The following is a 16,137-nucleotide window of genomic DNA, read 5'->3' on the forward strand; positions in this document are numbered from 1 at the left end:
ATCAATAGAAATCTTTCTTCTTGGTGTCTTAGCTAGAATGTTCTTTTATGGTATCTCTTCAGGTTTCTGAACTCAGCCTGATTCAGAGAAACCAGGCTGGTGGCTAAGCACAGAGATGCCAGAAGATTCCATGGTGTCAGGGTAACCTGTGTTCTATCTCCAGCTCCCTGTGCTCCCTGTGTCCCCTCCCTGGAGAGGCTGTGCCACATGTGAGCCCTCCCGGACTCGGACCAAGGCAGGATAAACTAACGGGAAGAGTATGCCCTAAAGCTGGGGGTTTGAGAATTGTTATGAGATCATGCAGGCTCAGAAATGTGTTAAGCCACAGTCAAACAAAAGGCCAAATCTACTTCTTTATTTAGGTAACCACCTCTAAGCATAAGTGGCAGCTTATAAGAAACACACGTGTTTTTAGGAGGAAATATAAATACGAAGTACAAAATTAGACCGGGAGACATATAAATTAATGCAGCAGGTTGGGCCCGGGTGACAGAGCAGAGCACATGTCTGCGACCCGCCGGGAAGGTTGACTCTCAGGAGTTGCTGTCCCTGGGATGCACTTAGCCAGATGCAATTTGAGACAAAATGAAGTCCCGCGCTTAAGGTCATGAAATGAAGGACACAAGGACAGTACAGCAGAGGGCTAGCTTGCTTGTCACAAAAACACTAGGGGTTTCAGGTGACGAAGAGCTCAGTATGAGCCGCCCGCATGGCTGGGCGGTGCAAACGGACGGGGCTGCTGTGCCCCCAGCGCTGGCTGTGCACTCGGGCGCTCGCAACCAACTTATTGGAGCATGTCACCGTGTGCCAGCCGGACGGTGTCCAGGGATGACGAGGTGGAGACTCCAGAGGCTCACACAGTCCAGCCCAGGAGCCCAAGAGAGGAAGCGGCAGCAAGACTGCGTGGTATGCTCGTGCAGGAGATCCCATTCGGACGTTTGCTCATGGCTTTTAAAAAGGACAGCGATAGGAGAAGCAGCAGGGATGAGACTTCTCTTTCGGCGTCTGAGCCCTGTGCAGGCTGCTGCCAACACAGTCCCACTGGGAGAACTTTATGGCAGCTGGGGCAGCCGCAGTTTTGTCCGTGGTCTCATGCAGGGGTGCTGGGCTTGTGACGGAGCCTGGAACCCGCCAGGAGCCTGGAATTCACAGCCTTTCACGGGCATCCTTGTGGGTGGTGCAAAAGCCTTGACATTGCAGGCTTGGGCTCCTCTGGATGCTGTTGGAGGGTGTGCTGCCACAGGAGGAGATCTTGATTGGATTCTTCTCCATCAGACACGGCCTGTGTTGAACAGGTGAAGACGGAAGGGATGAACCCACGACGCAAATCCGTCAATTTCAAGCCTGTATGTGGGGAAACAAGCATAGACCGTGTGGAGTCACCAGTCTTAGGTTCGAATCTGACAGTGACCCTTCCACAGCACTGCTGCCTTGGGCTAGCCCCGAGACCACGTGAGACTCAGTTTCCTTCACCTGCAAAATGAGGATTTGAATACATAACTCACAGAGTTGTGAGCGCGGAATGAACTCATGGAAATACGTGATTGGCCTAATAAATACTGAGATGCTTATCAAATCGTAGTTCCTCCTCTCCACCCTTCCTTGCAGGCAGAGCTGGACCTCTCTCGGGCCTCTGGATTCAGCCCCTCGGCTCTGCCTTGGACGTGGTCAGAGGTTCATCTTCACCTGTGACTTTAGAATCCTCTTTTCCCCTCCACTGGCCTGTCTCCTCCTCTTCCCATGCTGCCCAATTTTCTGCATCCCTTCCCCTAAAAATCCCCACCTCAAAGCAGCTACAACAGCAGGCTACTGCCTGGACCCTAATTTCATCACCAAAGACTCAGCAGATGAATCTGCGCTCACTCTTCATGCATGCTCATCTCCTCAACCCGCCTTCCTCCTGCCACTCCCCAAACACAGGTGTGGCCCCAGGCTCTGACCCTGGCTCCTAGGAGAAGCATCCGTGGCCAGGCAAGTGGTCGGCAAACCCTTTCCATAAAGGGCCAGAAGTAAATGTCCTGGGTTTTGCAGGCCATACGGTCTCTGTTGCCCTGGCTCAACTCTGATGTTAAAGCATGGAGCAGCCATGGACAACATGTAAGTGAATGAGCTGGGCTGTGTTCCACTGAATCTTTATTTACAAAAACAGGAGGTGGTCAGACTTGGTCCTTGGGCTGCAGTGGCCAACCCCTGGTCTAGAGGAAAGAACATGAACATCAGGGTCAGGTACACCTGCTTTCCCACTGCCCAGCTCCAGTATGTTGGGCTGGTTGTTTAATCTCCATGCACCTGATTTTCCTTATCTGTAAAAGGAGAATAATGATGATGATGATGATGATGATGATGATGATGATATTACTTTTCTCACTGCATTGTCGATAGGGTAAAATGGGATGACGTGCAGTGCCTTAGGGCCTGGGTCAGTGAATCTTGGTGGTCTTTTTCTCTCCCTCCCTCCCCGCTCTCCCAATCTGTTTTCTTCACCTTTCTCTTGCCCTCCTCACCCTCTACAATCTCATCTGTAGGTGTGTCTCTAAACCCTACCTCTACCTCCACTTCTGGTTTCTCTTCTGAGTTTAAAATCTGCACACTCAATGCCAACTGTGTAGTTCTGCTCACGTGCACCATTTGCATCTTGACCTCTGCACGTTCAGAAGAAAATGCATTACTGTGGCCAAACTCAAGCCTTCTCCTGACCTCTCTCATTCCATGGATGGCAGCGCTTCCCGAAGTCCTTGACACTGCCACCCCCTCGGGGGACCAGAACAGGCCGTTCTCCATCCGTGCGGGCTCTGTCCTTCCTCTCTCCCCTCCGTGGCCGTCATTTCAGCTCAAGCCCGTATCACCTGCTACCTGGGCTTGCTGAATGGTCACCCTGTCTCCCCACTGCTTCTCTCCCACACATTCTGCACACAGTGCCAGGTCACTGTCCCTCAGGCAGAGGCTGGCCATGCTGCTTTCTGCTATGTGAAGTCTTCCAAGCCTCCTCCCTCCTGGCCGAGTGTCAGAATCCTCACCTGGCATTCAAAGTCCTGCACAGTGAGCTCAGAAGACCCCAGCTCCCTTCCCGTGTGTCTGCTCAGAGCTTCCAGGACACTAATTCTTTCATCTCTGCAGTCCTTCTTTTTGCCTGGACTGCCCTCCCTGCGCCAGCTCTGCCAGTCTCGTCCCTACCTGTTCCTTGGGAACCAGGCCAGACAAACACGGCCACACCTGCCCTCCCCCTGGCCAGGAGGCTCCATGGCTCATCTCAGCGATTTCCCACGTGCTTTTGTAAAGTATCATGAACTTGCTTTATTTCTCCCTTTAGTTAGCAATCCCTGCAGAGATTAGAGAAACGTTCGGCCCTCCACTCCACGCGGCCCTGGCACCGCGTCTGCTCGGGCATGGACTCGCTGAGCCGGTCCGGAGGCCTTTTTGCCCAGCTCACCTTTGAGCCTACTTGGCTGCCCCACCGGCCTCCTCCACGGCAGAGAGCAGAGGCCGCGTGTTGGAAAAAGTTGACGCAGAGGAGGAATGAGTTTAATTTTCCAGGGCTCAGGGCTGGGAGCCTTCCCTGCCCTTTGGCTTTGTTTGCTGGGCAGTGGGTGTGTTTGTTTCCGAGAGTGTGTGTTTCTGGGTGTGCGTGTGTGCAGGGCTGGGTGTGGGCGTGGAGGATACGTGGGGTGGGTTTGCGGGAGTGTGTGTGCGCGGTGGGGGGGTGTTGTGTGCATGAACACATATGTACGGTGGGAGAGGGACACGTGTCTGTGCATGTTGGGGGGTGTTCAAGTGTTCGTGGGGCGAAGGAGGTGGATCGGTGTGCATGCTGTTGGGGGGTGTAGTCTTGGACACCCTCTAGTAAGGGACAGGAGTCCTCACCCGACTCTGCCTGGAGACTTTGTCCCTGGGAAATGCCTGAGCTGTAGGAATGGAGCAAACAAAGACTCTGAGAATGCAGTTACCAAGTGATAAGATCGAACGACAGGCTGCCTCTTGGAGCATGGCTGGGCTTCGAGAGTGAGCCGCTCATCCCAAAGCTTCTGGGGGTGGTTTGAGGTTTGGCAGCCACACTCACACCGCCCTCTAGTCCGGGAGTCCCAGGCAGGCTGCAGCCCCTGCCCTGTCCTGACCAGTGGGGTCTCCTTGCCCCTGGGGCAGGGCGGGGCAGGTCTGGGGAGACTCGGGAGGCGGAGCTGGGACTGGGGGCGCCAGGCTCTGAGCACAGCACCCCACGTTCTCACCTTCGAGCCCACCGTGAGAATGAGAGAACTGGCAAAGTCACAGTCTGCCCATGTGGCTGCCAGTGACAGCCAGGGCAAGGGTCAGAGAATGGAAGGGAGCCGAGACTGTAGAAATGTTGTTGGACGTCAGAAGCTCTCGTGTTCACCGTGGGCTCATGTGAGTTCTGCTGCACGTGAACTTGCGTGTTGCGGTGGGTGGGGCTGCTGGACTCCCGCCCCCTCTCTCTGCCCCTCACCCCAGCCCCCACCCCTCCCAGGGGCCTGGGCAGAGTGCAGTTTGAAACTGTCCCTGGAGATCACAGCTCTCATTTCAAAGGGAAGTAAAATGACTCACCCAAGGTCATGGGTAGGGAAGGTTGGGCAGCCCCACAAAGGAGCAAAGGAGCAGCCTCCTGAACAGCAGGTCCCAGCCAACAAGAGTCTGTCGCTCTGAGCCAGCCCTGAGATGTGGCAGGGGACGGAGGGACAGAGGCAGGCCAGGTGGGTGGGCTGGCTGGCTTTGAGGGTCCTGGGGACGTGGAGTTTGGGGACTAAAAGGAGCAATTGCTATTTGCATGACTCTGTTCCATAAAGAACACAATCAATCTCTCAACTTCTGAAGCCCCTTTGAGCCAGGACAGAAACCTTTGTACCTACGGAGGTTAATACTACACTGCCTTTGGAATTGGTCATAGTGCTGCAGGGGTGTCTACCTCGGAGGACAGTCACAGCCTCGGTAATGTGCCAGCTACCTGCATTGTGGCCAAGGTTTAATGGTGTGCCATTGCTTTATTTAGTCATTACTTGCATTGGATGAACAAGTATTAATTCACATACTCTGAGCACATTCTCCTAGGTAGGGGCTACCATTAGCACCATCTCCGTTTTACAGATTTGGAGTTCTAGGGCATGGACAGGTGAAGTGACTTGCCCCAGGTAACACAGCCAGGAGGGAACGAAACTAGATGCAGGCCACGCAGTCTGGGTATGGCACATGCTCTCCAACACTGGGCTGTTGAACTTCTGTTCAGCAAGGGAAGGAGCCTCGCACTGGGGGCTCCGTGCTGGCTGGGCACGTGTCTTAGCTCCCCACGTGGGTTTCAACTGGTAATGATGATAATTATCATAATTATCTGCACTGTGGCCAGGGTGGTCTTTTGGACACATACATCCAGTTATGTCAAGTCTCACCTCCGCTTACATCTCTCCAGTGGCTTCTGATTGTTCTTAAGGTGATGACCAGAATCCTTCAGAGGGTCTTCAAGGCCCTGCCAGACCTGACTTCTGCCTACTGCGGGCCGTGCCCCTCTCCTGCACTTGCTCTCTGCCCTTCAGTCTCCCTGCTGTCTTTAATTCCTGGCTACCCCAGGACCTGTGCCCAAGCCATTGCCTCTCCCTAAAGGTTTCCCTGTAAGACTTTCCATGAAACTCCTACTCTTCCTTTGGTGTTCAGCCTAACATCACCTCCTCCAGGAAGGCTTTCCTGACTGCACCTTCTGGGTCAGTTTTTCTTGCAGCATAATACTCCTCTCTCCTTCCTAGTCCAGACCTGACTTTGTTATCATACTTCTGTTAGTGTGACTCTTTGGCTCATTCTGTCTGTTTCACCTGACGGAATGTTCCCAGAGGGTAGAGCTCTCCTGTGTCTTGTTCCGCCTGCCATCCCCAGCGCTTTGCACAGTGCCTGACACATTTTGGTGAACGAGCAAACACATCTGGGTCCCTTCTTGCTTTGAAGGTTCATGATGCAAAGTGTGAGCTGGCCCCTGCCACTACCAATTTGAGAGACACCAAGGAACTCCGAGTTTGGACTCTGGGTCAGTTTACTCACCCCAGAGCACGTGTTTCACACACTGGGCATTTGTGAGAACCACGCAAATTGCAGAGAGCAACTACCTGCCGTACCTGCAACACCAAGGGCAGGGGAATATTATCTTCATTTTACAAATAAGAATACCTAGCCTCAGAGCACGATGCAACCTGCCCAGCGTCACCCAGCTAACAGGTGTTGAAACTCAAAGTGGGACCCAGGTGCTCTGACATCTCGTCTCTTTCCACATCATCCAACAGGTACGAGTTTACCCTGCTGTCCTGAAACCTCAATTTGCTCCAGGTAACACAGCTCTTTCCTCTGAGTTCCGACGGCCAGATGCAATCTCCCAGAAAAGGCACAGTTGTTATTTCCTTCTTCCAACTCAGCAATGACCTTTGCTCTTACGTCTCATAATCAAAAGGGAGTGCCCGGCTGCACCTGGGTGCAGGTCTGGGCTCACCTGGGGAGCAGGGTATGGTCGTCAAACCAACCAGGGCTCCGACTTCAGTGCCCTGGGGAGAGTTGCCCATCTCTGATCGGGGGCCGTCAGGGCCAGACCAGCTCTGTCTTTATCTGCCTCTTTGGTTACACGCAGAGCCGCCTGCCCAGCTGTGACGTGCCGCTCGGCCGACGAGATCCATGAAGTCACGGTCCCTTGACTTCTGGATCGGGGCGGCCGGCCCGGGCACATGTGAGTGTGAGTGAGGAGGGCGGTGGGGGCGCTGCGGAGGGACGAGCCAGGTGCACTGAGTGGGCACGAGGCCCCTCCTGGGTGGCCCCTCCGGGCAGGTGCAGGAGGAAAGCGAGGGGGAAGGGCCCTTCTGGGAGGTTCTGCTCTGTCTGCCCCCGCAGCCCTGTTCACACCCCCACGCATGAGAGCGAGGGCAGCCAGTGGGGAACTTTCCATCCTCTCCTGGCGCTAAAGGCTTTTCTCCCCAGCAGGGATCCGGATGGGGTCCTTTCTCCCTCATTCCCAGCTGCAGGGCCAACTTCCCGCCCTGCCTAACAGTCAGGGTCACTCACGGCAGACCAGAGGTGGCAGGGCCGTCGAGACCCTTTGTCCAGCCTCCTGAGGAAACGGTCCCCAGTGGAGAAGACACCTGCCCCATGTCCTCCTGGCTGGTCCACCACCTCCCGGCAGGACCGAGCTCAGGTTCACCGCGTCCCCAGCCGGGCGCAGTCGTCGGCTGCTCGCTCATTCAGCCCCCGAGGCCCCGGCCTGGCCCTGCTCATCCAAGCCTCTCTGGCCACCCTGCCGGGAAGGTCTTGTGTGCACTCACCTGGTCCCGGCGGGACACACGTGGGGTGAGGGGAGGCCGAAACGTGTGGCTGCCAGATGGCCTGTCCGGCACCTGCATCTCTCCCCCTCTGCCCACGGCCAAGCTACAGGTCCAGTTTCTCAGGAGACACCTCGATGTTGAGGGAATACCAGATGACCCAGAGCAGCAGGCTCAAAGCCAGGATCAGGGCCCCCGTGTAGACGAAGAAGTCCCAGTAGCTCAGCACAGCGAAAATCCCCAGCAGCAGGAGGACCAGCCCGACGGCATCCAGCAGGAGCGCGAGGGTGAGGAAGGTCACACAGCGCCCGCCCCGGCATCTCCCCCACGGACCCCCCAGGAGCATTGCCCGGGAGGGGCGGGAGCCCAGCTGCTCTCCCGGGGGTGATTTGCATGGGAGGCGGGCGGGCGGTCCTGCCTGCCGCTGCCTCCTCTCCCTGCCGGGTGTGAGCAAATGAGTGAGCCGCGCGTCCTGGAGCCACAAGGAAGTACACGTGGTCCACCTTTATGAGCACGGCAGCCAGTGGGGCAGGATGTTTCTTAACCGTTTCATGCCTCAGGAATGATCCCGAGCAAAACAGTCTGACCTCACTGTTAATCGGGCCGGTCGTCTCTGAGACCAACCGAGCCACGGGTCAGAGGAGTCAGGGTGCCCTTGAGTGGATTCACCACGCTCAGGGGTCCTGTGGGCCGGGAGGAGGGGCCGTCCTGCGCCTTGTCCTCTGACGTGGGAGCCGGAGAGCCCGGGTGTCCCGTTTGGGACGCGGTGGTGGCCTGCTCTCACGTGGTGGGGTGGGGTTTCCATCCGCTTCCCGTGCCCGCCCTGCTCCTCCTGCGGGGAAGCGAGGTTCCAAGTAAAGGACGTGGGTGAGAGTTTGTGATTTGAGCAGGTTTTGAAATGACGCCGCAAGAATGGGTCGACGTTAGCAAGAGAAGGTGCGCCTGTCTTGTGGGGTCCCCGGGCTCCCGTGAGCATGGACGGTAAAGAGAAAGGCAGGCGCGGGAGACGGGTGGACGTGAGAAAGACCGAGCGGACAGAGGGGACGGCAGGGAGAGCAGGGACTGCCAGTCTCCCTCTGCAGTGGACGCAGCGTGGGCTGCAGGGCAAGTCGCAGGCAAAAGCCAAGAGATGTTTACACGGCCCTTTGACTCCCTGTTTTCTACACTGACTGTGTTTACTTTCTTCCCCGCGATGGACTGCACCCTCGAGCCCGCCAGACCCCGTGTGCGTCCCTGCGGGGCTGTGCATGGAACGGGGGATCTTACTGCTGTGGCCACTCACTGGTGTGTAGCGTGGACACCAAACGAGGTGAGCACGGCAACAGCCCCGGGCCGGCTCTGCAGAGCTACCTGATGACGGCTGCACCTCTGTCCCTGCTTCACAGCGGGGCCCGAGCCAGGCACCACCCTCTCCGGGCCTCCACGTCTGGGACAGATGAAGCACGTGATCTCCATTCCTTCTTGCGCCATCCGGGAGGATGAGAACGAATAGGTGTTTCACATTAGTTTCCTGAGTGTGAAATAAGCCAGACGAGAGAGAAAGTCCCAGGAAAAGTACTGGGGAGGGTGGGGATGGGGGATGGCATAAGCCATAGTTTTTAGGATCTGAAACTCCAGGAGATTCGACCCAAGCCAGGCCACTCTCCCTGCCGGTATTGGCATCCTCCTCCCAGTGGATGCTCAGAAGGGCTCGGCGCCTGGACGGGACACCTCCCGCTGCTGGGAAGCCAGGCTCTTCCGAGCTGTCACCCCAGCTTCGACCAGGAGAGCGTTTCCTGGGACGAGCAGAGGGGGCTCTGGTCTACGGTGAACAGAAATTTTAGCACTGACATTTCTGCGTGATGGGAAATCCCTTCCTCTTGGGTCAGCCAGGACGGTTGGTGAATGAACTCCCAGGTGCCGTGCTGCGTCAAAGAGGAGCAGAGAACAAGGAACTCCTCTCTCTGTCCCCACCTCAGGTTGGCCTCACTTGACTCAGACACTGGGCATCCCAGGGAAATGCTGGTTCCTTGAGTTCTGGATCGCCTCAAGGTTATCACTGCAGTCGCCCCTTGGTATTGGGGGTGGGTTTCAGGACCCCCCATGGATCCCCAAATCCATGATGCTTGGTCCCTTATATAAAACCCATGCACACACCCTTCTGTGTACTTAAATTCCTCTGCAGATTACTTATAATGCAGTGTAATGCCACGTAAATAGTTGTTACATTGTATTTTTTATTTGCATTATTTTTTCTTGTTATGTTGTCATTTTTTATTTGTGTTTTTCCTGAACATTTTCGAACCATGCTTGGTTGAATCTGTGGATATGGAACCTCCAGATACAGAGGGCTGACTGTACTTCAGTTTTCACACACACACAAGTACACACACTCACACGTTTCCAGCTAAACGAGTGATGACAAAAACGAATGAGGCAAAAGGAACAAAATTGAAACCACTCACTATGTCGGTATGCAGAGCTGATTAGCATCAACCCCTTGCTATGCATTCCCAGGAACCATAAATATCTCTTTTCTTCCTTACAGAGACGGGGCGCACGGTACTCTCTTGTCTGCAATCTGCCGTTCTCCTAATTCTTGGCCATTCTTGCATATCTCTCACTGTGTGCCCTGCAGGTGACCAGCCAGTTGCAAAGTGCCCCTCCGCACCTGCCCTGCGTCTCTTTCTTACTGCCGTCTCCTGAAGTTCCCGCTCCTGCGGACCGAGGCAGGCTGGGCCTTTACACGGCTGGGAGAGACCGACTGGGGCGTGGGATGCAAAGCCAACTCCGGCCCTGGAGGAGTCTTTCCAGGCTGGGGAGAGGAGGCAGGAGACAAGAGTAAGTACAGAGAGTGGCTCCAAGTGTGGGAAACAGAAACTGCCTGGGAGGAGGCTGGCGTGGACCAGGGGCAGGGCATCGGCCAGAAGCAGCCGCCTGCCCTGATGGGGAGCAGCTGACTGCGCCCCTTTAGCAAGAAGGACGCCACACCCTCCTGTTCGCAGAGAGATCCCTTGCGACTTGTGTGCTTGCCAAGGCTTGGAGCCGCTGTGGGAAACAGCTGCACGGGTTTGCCAGGGCCGCTGGAACCCAGTGCCGCAGGCCGGGCGGCTTGAGCAACAGAAAGGTATTGTCTCGCAGTGCTGCAGGCCGGGAGTCCGAGAGCGAGCGTCTGCAGGGGGGCTGCTCTGAGGCCTGTGAAGGGGGCTCTGTGCTGGCTGCTCCCTTAGCTCCTGGCGGTGTGCTGGGGGCCTCCGACGGGCCTGGGCTTGTGACCGCTGCTCTCGTCTTCACTCGCTGGTCTCCCTGCGTGCCTGCCTGTGCCCCAACTCCCCTTTCATGAGAACACCGGTCACATTGGATTCGGGCTCATCCTGCTCCACTGTGACCTCGTCTTAACTAGGTACATCCTCAAAACCCCTATTTCCAAATAAATTCACATTCTGAGTTATGGGGGTTTAGGACTTTAGCACATGCATTTGGAGGACACGATTCAACCCGCAAACCAAAATGCTTGTTCGTTTGTTTTGAACATCCTTTGGCATCTAGCTGTAGTATAGATGGAAAATTTAGACTCTCAAAGCAAGTTTTCAGAAACACAAACATAACTGCGAAGTCCGCACCCCACTAAGGGTGGTCCACCATGCACCGGGCACCAGGAATAGGCTTCAGACCCTGGGACACCGAGATGCCACCAGCTGTCCCTGAGCCCCTGGGAGAGGCTGAGAAGGCAGGGTCTTTCGTCTGCCTGGGCTCTGAGTGGCTGTCCCCTCTGTTCAGCCAAGCCAGGGAGCTCATCCTCCAGGGGCAGGTCACCCTGAGTGACCACACGTTTAGACACTTGAGCTGCAGTGTGATTTAGATTAAACCAATGCCTTCAAGCTCCTCCTATGTGTCGGGCATCAGAGAACAAGATCCAGTGCAGGAACCTAACATCACAGAGTTAACATTCTAAGGGGGGAGACAATTGTAACACATGAGTAATATACTTTTAGATGGTAATAAATATAATGGAAAAAATTACAGAGCAGGAGAACGTAAGGCAGTAGGCATCTGCCACACCGATCTGAAGTTTGGCTTCTGAACCATGAGCACAGTATGGTGTGCAGGTGGATGCCCCGCACCTGGCCTGCGACTTCCAGGTTTGGTCACTTAGGGCCCTTTTGTCCTTCTAAGATTTCTCTGGGCCGCTGGGCTGTAGCCACCCCATGCCTCAGAGAGGTTTGTCCTGCTGCTGCTGCCTCAAGGCTCTGACTCTCCTGAACAGTTGAGACCTCGTCACTCCCTTGGTAAAGTCATCGTGATCTGTCATCTCCCTGTGATGTCACTGGATGACAGCCTTTCCATGACCTGGATCCTGAAGGGCAGGCCAGGCGCTCAGCTGACCCAGTGTCACAGTTCCCACCCCCGACCCCATGAATGACGAAGGCCCAGTCACCTCCTGGGTGGTGGTGCTCAGACGGTGGGTGGGTCTAGCCATTCCAGCCTGTCCACTAGGCCTCCTTGCCTTTTCATAGTGCAGAGCTTAGTAGAGTGCCTGGCAGTGCCACTCACCTGCTGTGTGACCTTCGGCGAGTCACTTACCCTCTCTGGGCCTCAATTTCCTCATTGTGAAAGAATCCTTGCATCACAGGGTTACTGTGAGGATTAAATGAGTCTGTAGGTATAAAGTGCTTAGAACCTGTACCCTGTAAACATAGACGAGTGTCACTGTCTGTTGTGGTTGTCATGGATATCTTTACATTCTTTCTCCCATGATACTTCTGTGGGAAAAACCCCAGGTTGGAAGGGATCCATCCTCAACTCTCTTGTACCATCATCGTCTCCCCTTTGTCAACCTTGGCTTCACTTGGTTGCAACCCCCTGTCCCTTGGCCTTCCCGTGCCACCCCCACTGAGCCCATTAGGACATGCGGAGCCCTCTCTCCACCCTTGGATGGGTACGAATCCCTTATTGTCATGAAAGTCCCTTCCCAGACCCCTGCTTGTCCTTCAAATCCCTTACCTCTGTCACAGTGCCTCTGTGTTGTCATCATCCTCAAATCGCTCTAACTTCCCCTGCTCCCTAATCCAGTGTTTACCAGCCCCACAATTTTGCTGCAATATACTTATTATATAATATCACAACAATCATTTTTTTTGGTATTAAATTATTTTGTTTTCAAATGGATCTTTTTACTTCAAGCAGTTATTATCATCAACGGAAAAAGTGTTGTGACTTATAACAGAAAAAGTATTTAGGAATGTATACACTGTCCTCAAACTTTTTCCATAATGAGCCAGGCAGCCAACAGTTTCAGGCTGTGCAGACCACACTGATGGTCTCCGTCACAGCCACTCGGCACCGCACGGTAGCGAAAGAGCCAGAGACGACGTGCAAGTGAACGAGGACGGCTGTGTTTCAGTAAAACCAGGCGGTGGGCCGGGGTTGTTGATTTCTGAACCAAACACTGTTGCGCACTGAGACTGGTGAAACCAAGGCCTGTTCTCTATTTCTCAAATAAAGGCCCAAGATTCGCAAGACTTAGAAAGGCGCCTGAGATGTAACGCCACCAGCCGGAGGCGTCGTCCCGGAGGGCATGGGAAAGGCTGAAAACCGAAGCAGCCATGCTTTCGAACGTGAGCCTGTGCCCCAGCTGGAAGCAGTTTTCATGTCACTGGGAGTGCAGTGCCGGAATCTGGAAAATCGTCGGCCCTGAGCAATGACCTCCCATCAATCTTCATTTACGCCTCCTTTTTTCCCAGGCTGGGACCTAGGGTCTGTATTTTCAGAAATACATTCACTTTCATCTTAGGAACCCCTGGCGATTTTCAGAGCTCTTCATTTCTCCTCTGTTAGGCTACCTGGGGGGACTTCACGAGAGTTCTCTAAAGTGTGCTGCTGGGCCTCCAGAACCCAGAACCCAGTTGATCTCAGCAAGCTTTTCAGCCCTCTGCCCTGGTCTTCCCAGCTCATTCCCCACTGGGCTGATCTAACCCTTCCTGATTGTCACCCAGACCTTGGCAGCACCTCATCACCCCTCCCCTGGCTCATCACCTTCCTTCTCTGCAGGTGGATGGCCCTGCCCATGCAGCAATGCCCTTGCCAGCACTTGAGTTGCACTTTACCGTACAACGGGCATCCATCCACTTTCAGCATCTCCTTGTCCTCCCAGCGGCCCTGCACCTCTTCCAGAGCTGAGAATAGTGAAGAGATCTGCCTAGGGTCACCAGCAAGCAAGTGACAGAACTGCACTAGAACCTGGCCCTGTGGCTGGTGTGCATTCAACACCAGCACCGTCTCTTCCTCCCTGCTTTTCATTCTCATGCCAGCTTTTTCTCCAACGTCTTTGGAGAATGAAGTTAGTTTCTTTCTTATTCCCATTTAATTAAAGTTTTTGTAAATTAAAAAATGTTTATTTTAATTGCAGTAAAATATACATGACATAAAATTAAGTGTATGGTTCACTGGCGTTAAGTATACTCACATTGTTATGCAGCCATTACCACCTTCCATTTCCAGAACCTTTTCACCATCCCAAATTGAAAATCTAAGGCTGGGTGCGGTAGCTCATGCTTGTAATCTCAGCACTTTGGGAAGCGGAGGTGGGAGGATTGCTTGAAGCCAAGGAGTTCGAGACCAGCCTGGGCAACATAATGAGACCTTATCTCTACAAAAAAAAAAAAAAAAAAAAAAAAAAAAAAAAAAATTAGCTGCTGTGGCGGCACGTGCCTGTAGTCCCAGCTACTCAGGAGTCTGAGACAGGAGGATAGCGTGAGCCCAGGAGTTTTAGGCTATCGTGAGCTATTACAATGACACAGCACTATATAGCTAAGGTGACAGAGCAAGATCCTGTCTCAAAAAAAAAAAAAAAAAAAAGAAACCCAAAGCAAAACAAAAAAAGGAATTAAAAAGAAGACCAAAACGAAACTCTGTACTCATTAGACAACCCCCATTCCTCTTCCCGCAGACCATGGCAACCACCATTTTACTTTCTGTCTCTATGAATTTGACTACTCTAGCTACCTCATATAAATGAAATCATATAATATTTGTCCTTTTGTGATTGATTTATTTCGTTTAGCACAATGCCCTCAAGATTCATCCGTGTTGTAGCATGTGTCAGCATTTCCTTCCTTTTAAAGGCCAAATAGCACTCCATTCCGTGAATGTGCCACGTTTATGCCCTCACTTGTGGCTGGACGCTTGGATCGCCTCCACCTTTGTCTCTTGTGAACAGTGCCGCTGTAAACACCAGTGTGTAGAGACCCGAGTCCCTGATTTCAGTTACGCCCAGAAGTGAAGTTTCTGGATCATGTGGTGATTCTGATGTTTAGTGTTTCTAGGAACTCCATTCTGTTTTCCGTAGTGGCGGCACCATTTTACCTTCTTGGCAGTGGTGTGGGGGCGTTCCAATCTCTTCACCTCCTCACCGCAATCTGTGGCGTGTTGTTCTTTTGATAATGGTCATCCTAGTAGTTATCCTGGCGTGAAAAGTAGATTCCCATTTAATTTAACATTGACTTTTATGACTGTGCCTGTTACATTTATCGAAGTAGCTTGGGGAGCTCTGTCCCCCTCCCTGGGCTGGGCACTCCTTTCGGTTAGGGCGTGGCCCTGCCTTCCCCGGGTAAGCCAGCGCCCGGTGTTTGTTGAGTAGATTCATTTAATGACTCTGAGGACACTCCCAGCTTGTTGGGAAATCCCCCCAACTCCACTCAGCTCTACTCAAAGTCCCCCCATCTGTTTCCTCTCTTCCTCCCCCATCTCTGAGAAAGCAGCCCCACTCCCCCTTCCTGAAGCCATTTGCCTCGGTGACAATGGCTTGGAGCCTGGTGGAGCAGGAGAACTCAGCACTCCAGCCGCCCGCTGCACCTCCAAGTCCCCACACACACTTGCGTTTGCTGCTGGGCTTGGTGCTGGAACATAGCTTTCTGTCACCACTTCCTGGCCGTCACGAGGCTGCCTTAGGAGCGATCACGTGCCAAGCCTGATCGCAAGCTTCCAGGGTTACACCGCCACAGGGCCCCGCTGTCCGCGACTCCCTTCCCCTCCCCGCCAGGCCCAGGGCTGAGGTCCGAGTCATCTTCAGGTGCAAGGCCAGGTGTAAAGGAGCAGGAGGAACATGGTGCTTGGCTTCGGGGGGCTTAAAGTGGGGAGAGAGAGAAAGAGAAAGGAGAGCGGGAAAGCAGATGTTAACCAGTTGCATAAACTAATGTGTAATATGGCAGAGATCAGGGGGTTGCAGGTAAGGGCGGTGTAAACTAACGTGTAATATGGCAGAGATCGGGGGTTGCAGGTAAGGGTGGTGTAAACTAACGTGCAATATGACAGAGATCGGGGGTTGCAGGTAAGGGCGGTGTAAACTAACGTGCAATATGGCAGAGATCGGGGGTTGCAGGTAAGGGCGGTGTAAACTAACGTGCAATATGGCAGAGATCGGGGGTTGCGGGTAAGGGCGGTGTAAACTAACGTGCAATATGACAGAGATCGGGGGTTGCAGGTAAGGGCGGTGTAAACTAACGTGCAATATGGCAGAGATCGGGGGTTGCGGGTAAGGGCGGTGTAAACTAACGTGCAATATGACAGAGATCGGGGGTTGCAGGTAAGGGCGGTGTAAACTAACGTGCAATATGGCAGAGATCGGGGGTTGCAGGTAAGGGCGGTGTAAACTAACGTGCAATATGGCAGAGATCGGGGGTTGCAGGTAAGGGCGGTGTAAACTAACGTGTAATATGGCAGAGATCGGGGGTTGCAGGTAAGGGCGGTGTAAACTAACGTGCAATATGGCAGAGATCGGGGGTTGCAGGTAAGGGCGGTGTAAACTAACGTGCAATATGGCAGAGATCGGGGGTTGCAGGTAAGGGTGGTGTAAACTAACGTGCAA

General features: G+C 53.8%; 1 protein-coding gene across 1 annotated transcript; it reads right to left on the reverse strand.

The window, feature by feature from the left end:
- Positions 1-350: 350 nt before the first annotated feature.
- TMEM238L (transmembrane protein 238 like) lies at positions 351-7,766 on the reverse strand. The gene is made up of 2 exons (XM_075993927.1): positions 7,296-7,766; positions 351-1,344 (listed from the first exon to the last, which is right to left on the reverse strand). Exon 1 carries the CDS (start codon positions 7,636-7,638, stop codon positions 7,399-7,401), a length of 240 nt encoding a protein of 79 aa, XP_075850042.1. The 5' UTR covers positions 7,639-7,766; the 3' UTR covers positions 351-1,344; positions 7,296-7,398.
- Between the last annotated feature and the right edge of the window lie 8,371 nt (positions 7,767-16,137).

The sequence above is a fragment of the Microcebus murinus genome, chromosome 18, assembly GCF_040939455.1.
Source record: "Microcebus murinus isolate Inina chromosome 18, M.murinus_Inina_mat1.0, whole genome shotgun sequence".
Lineage (NCBI taxonomy): Eukaryota > Metazoa > Chordata > Mammalia > Primates > Cheirogaleidae > Microcebus > Microcebus murinus.

Bases quoted from the DNA above. Each gene is read 5' to 3' on its own strand.
- TMEM238L (XM_075993927.1), bottom strand. From the start codon at position 7,638: ATGCTCCTGGGGGGTCCGTGGGGGAGATGCCGGGGCGGGCGCTGTGTG.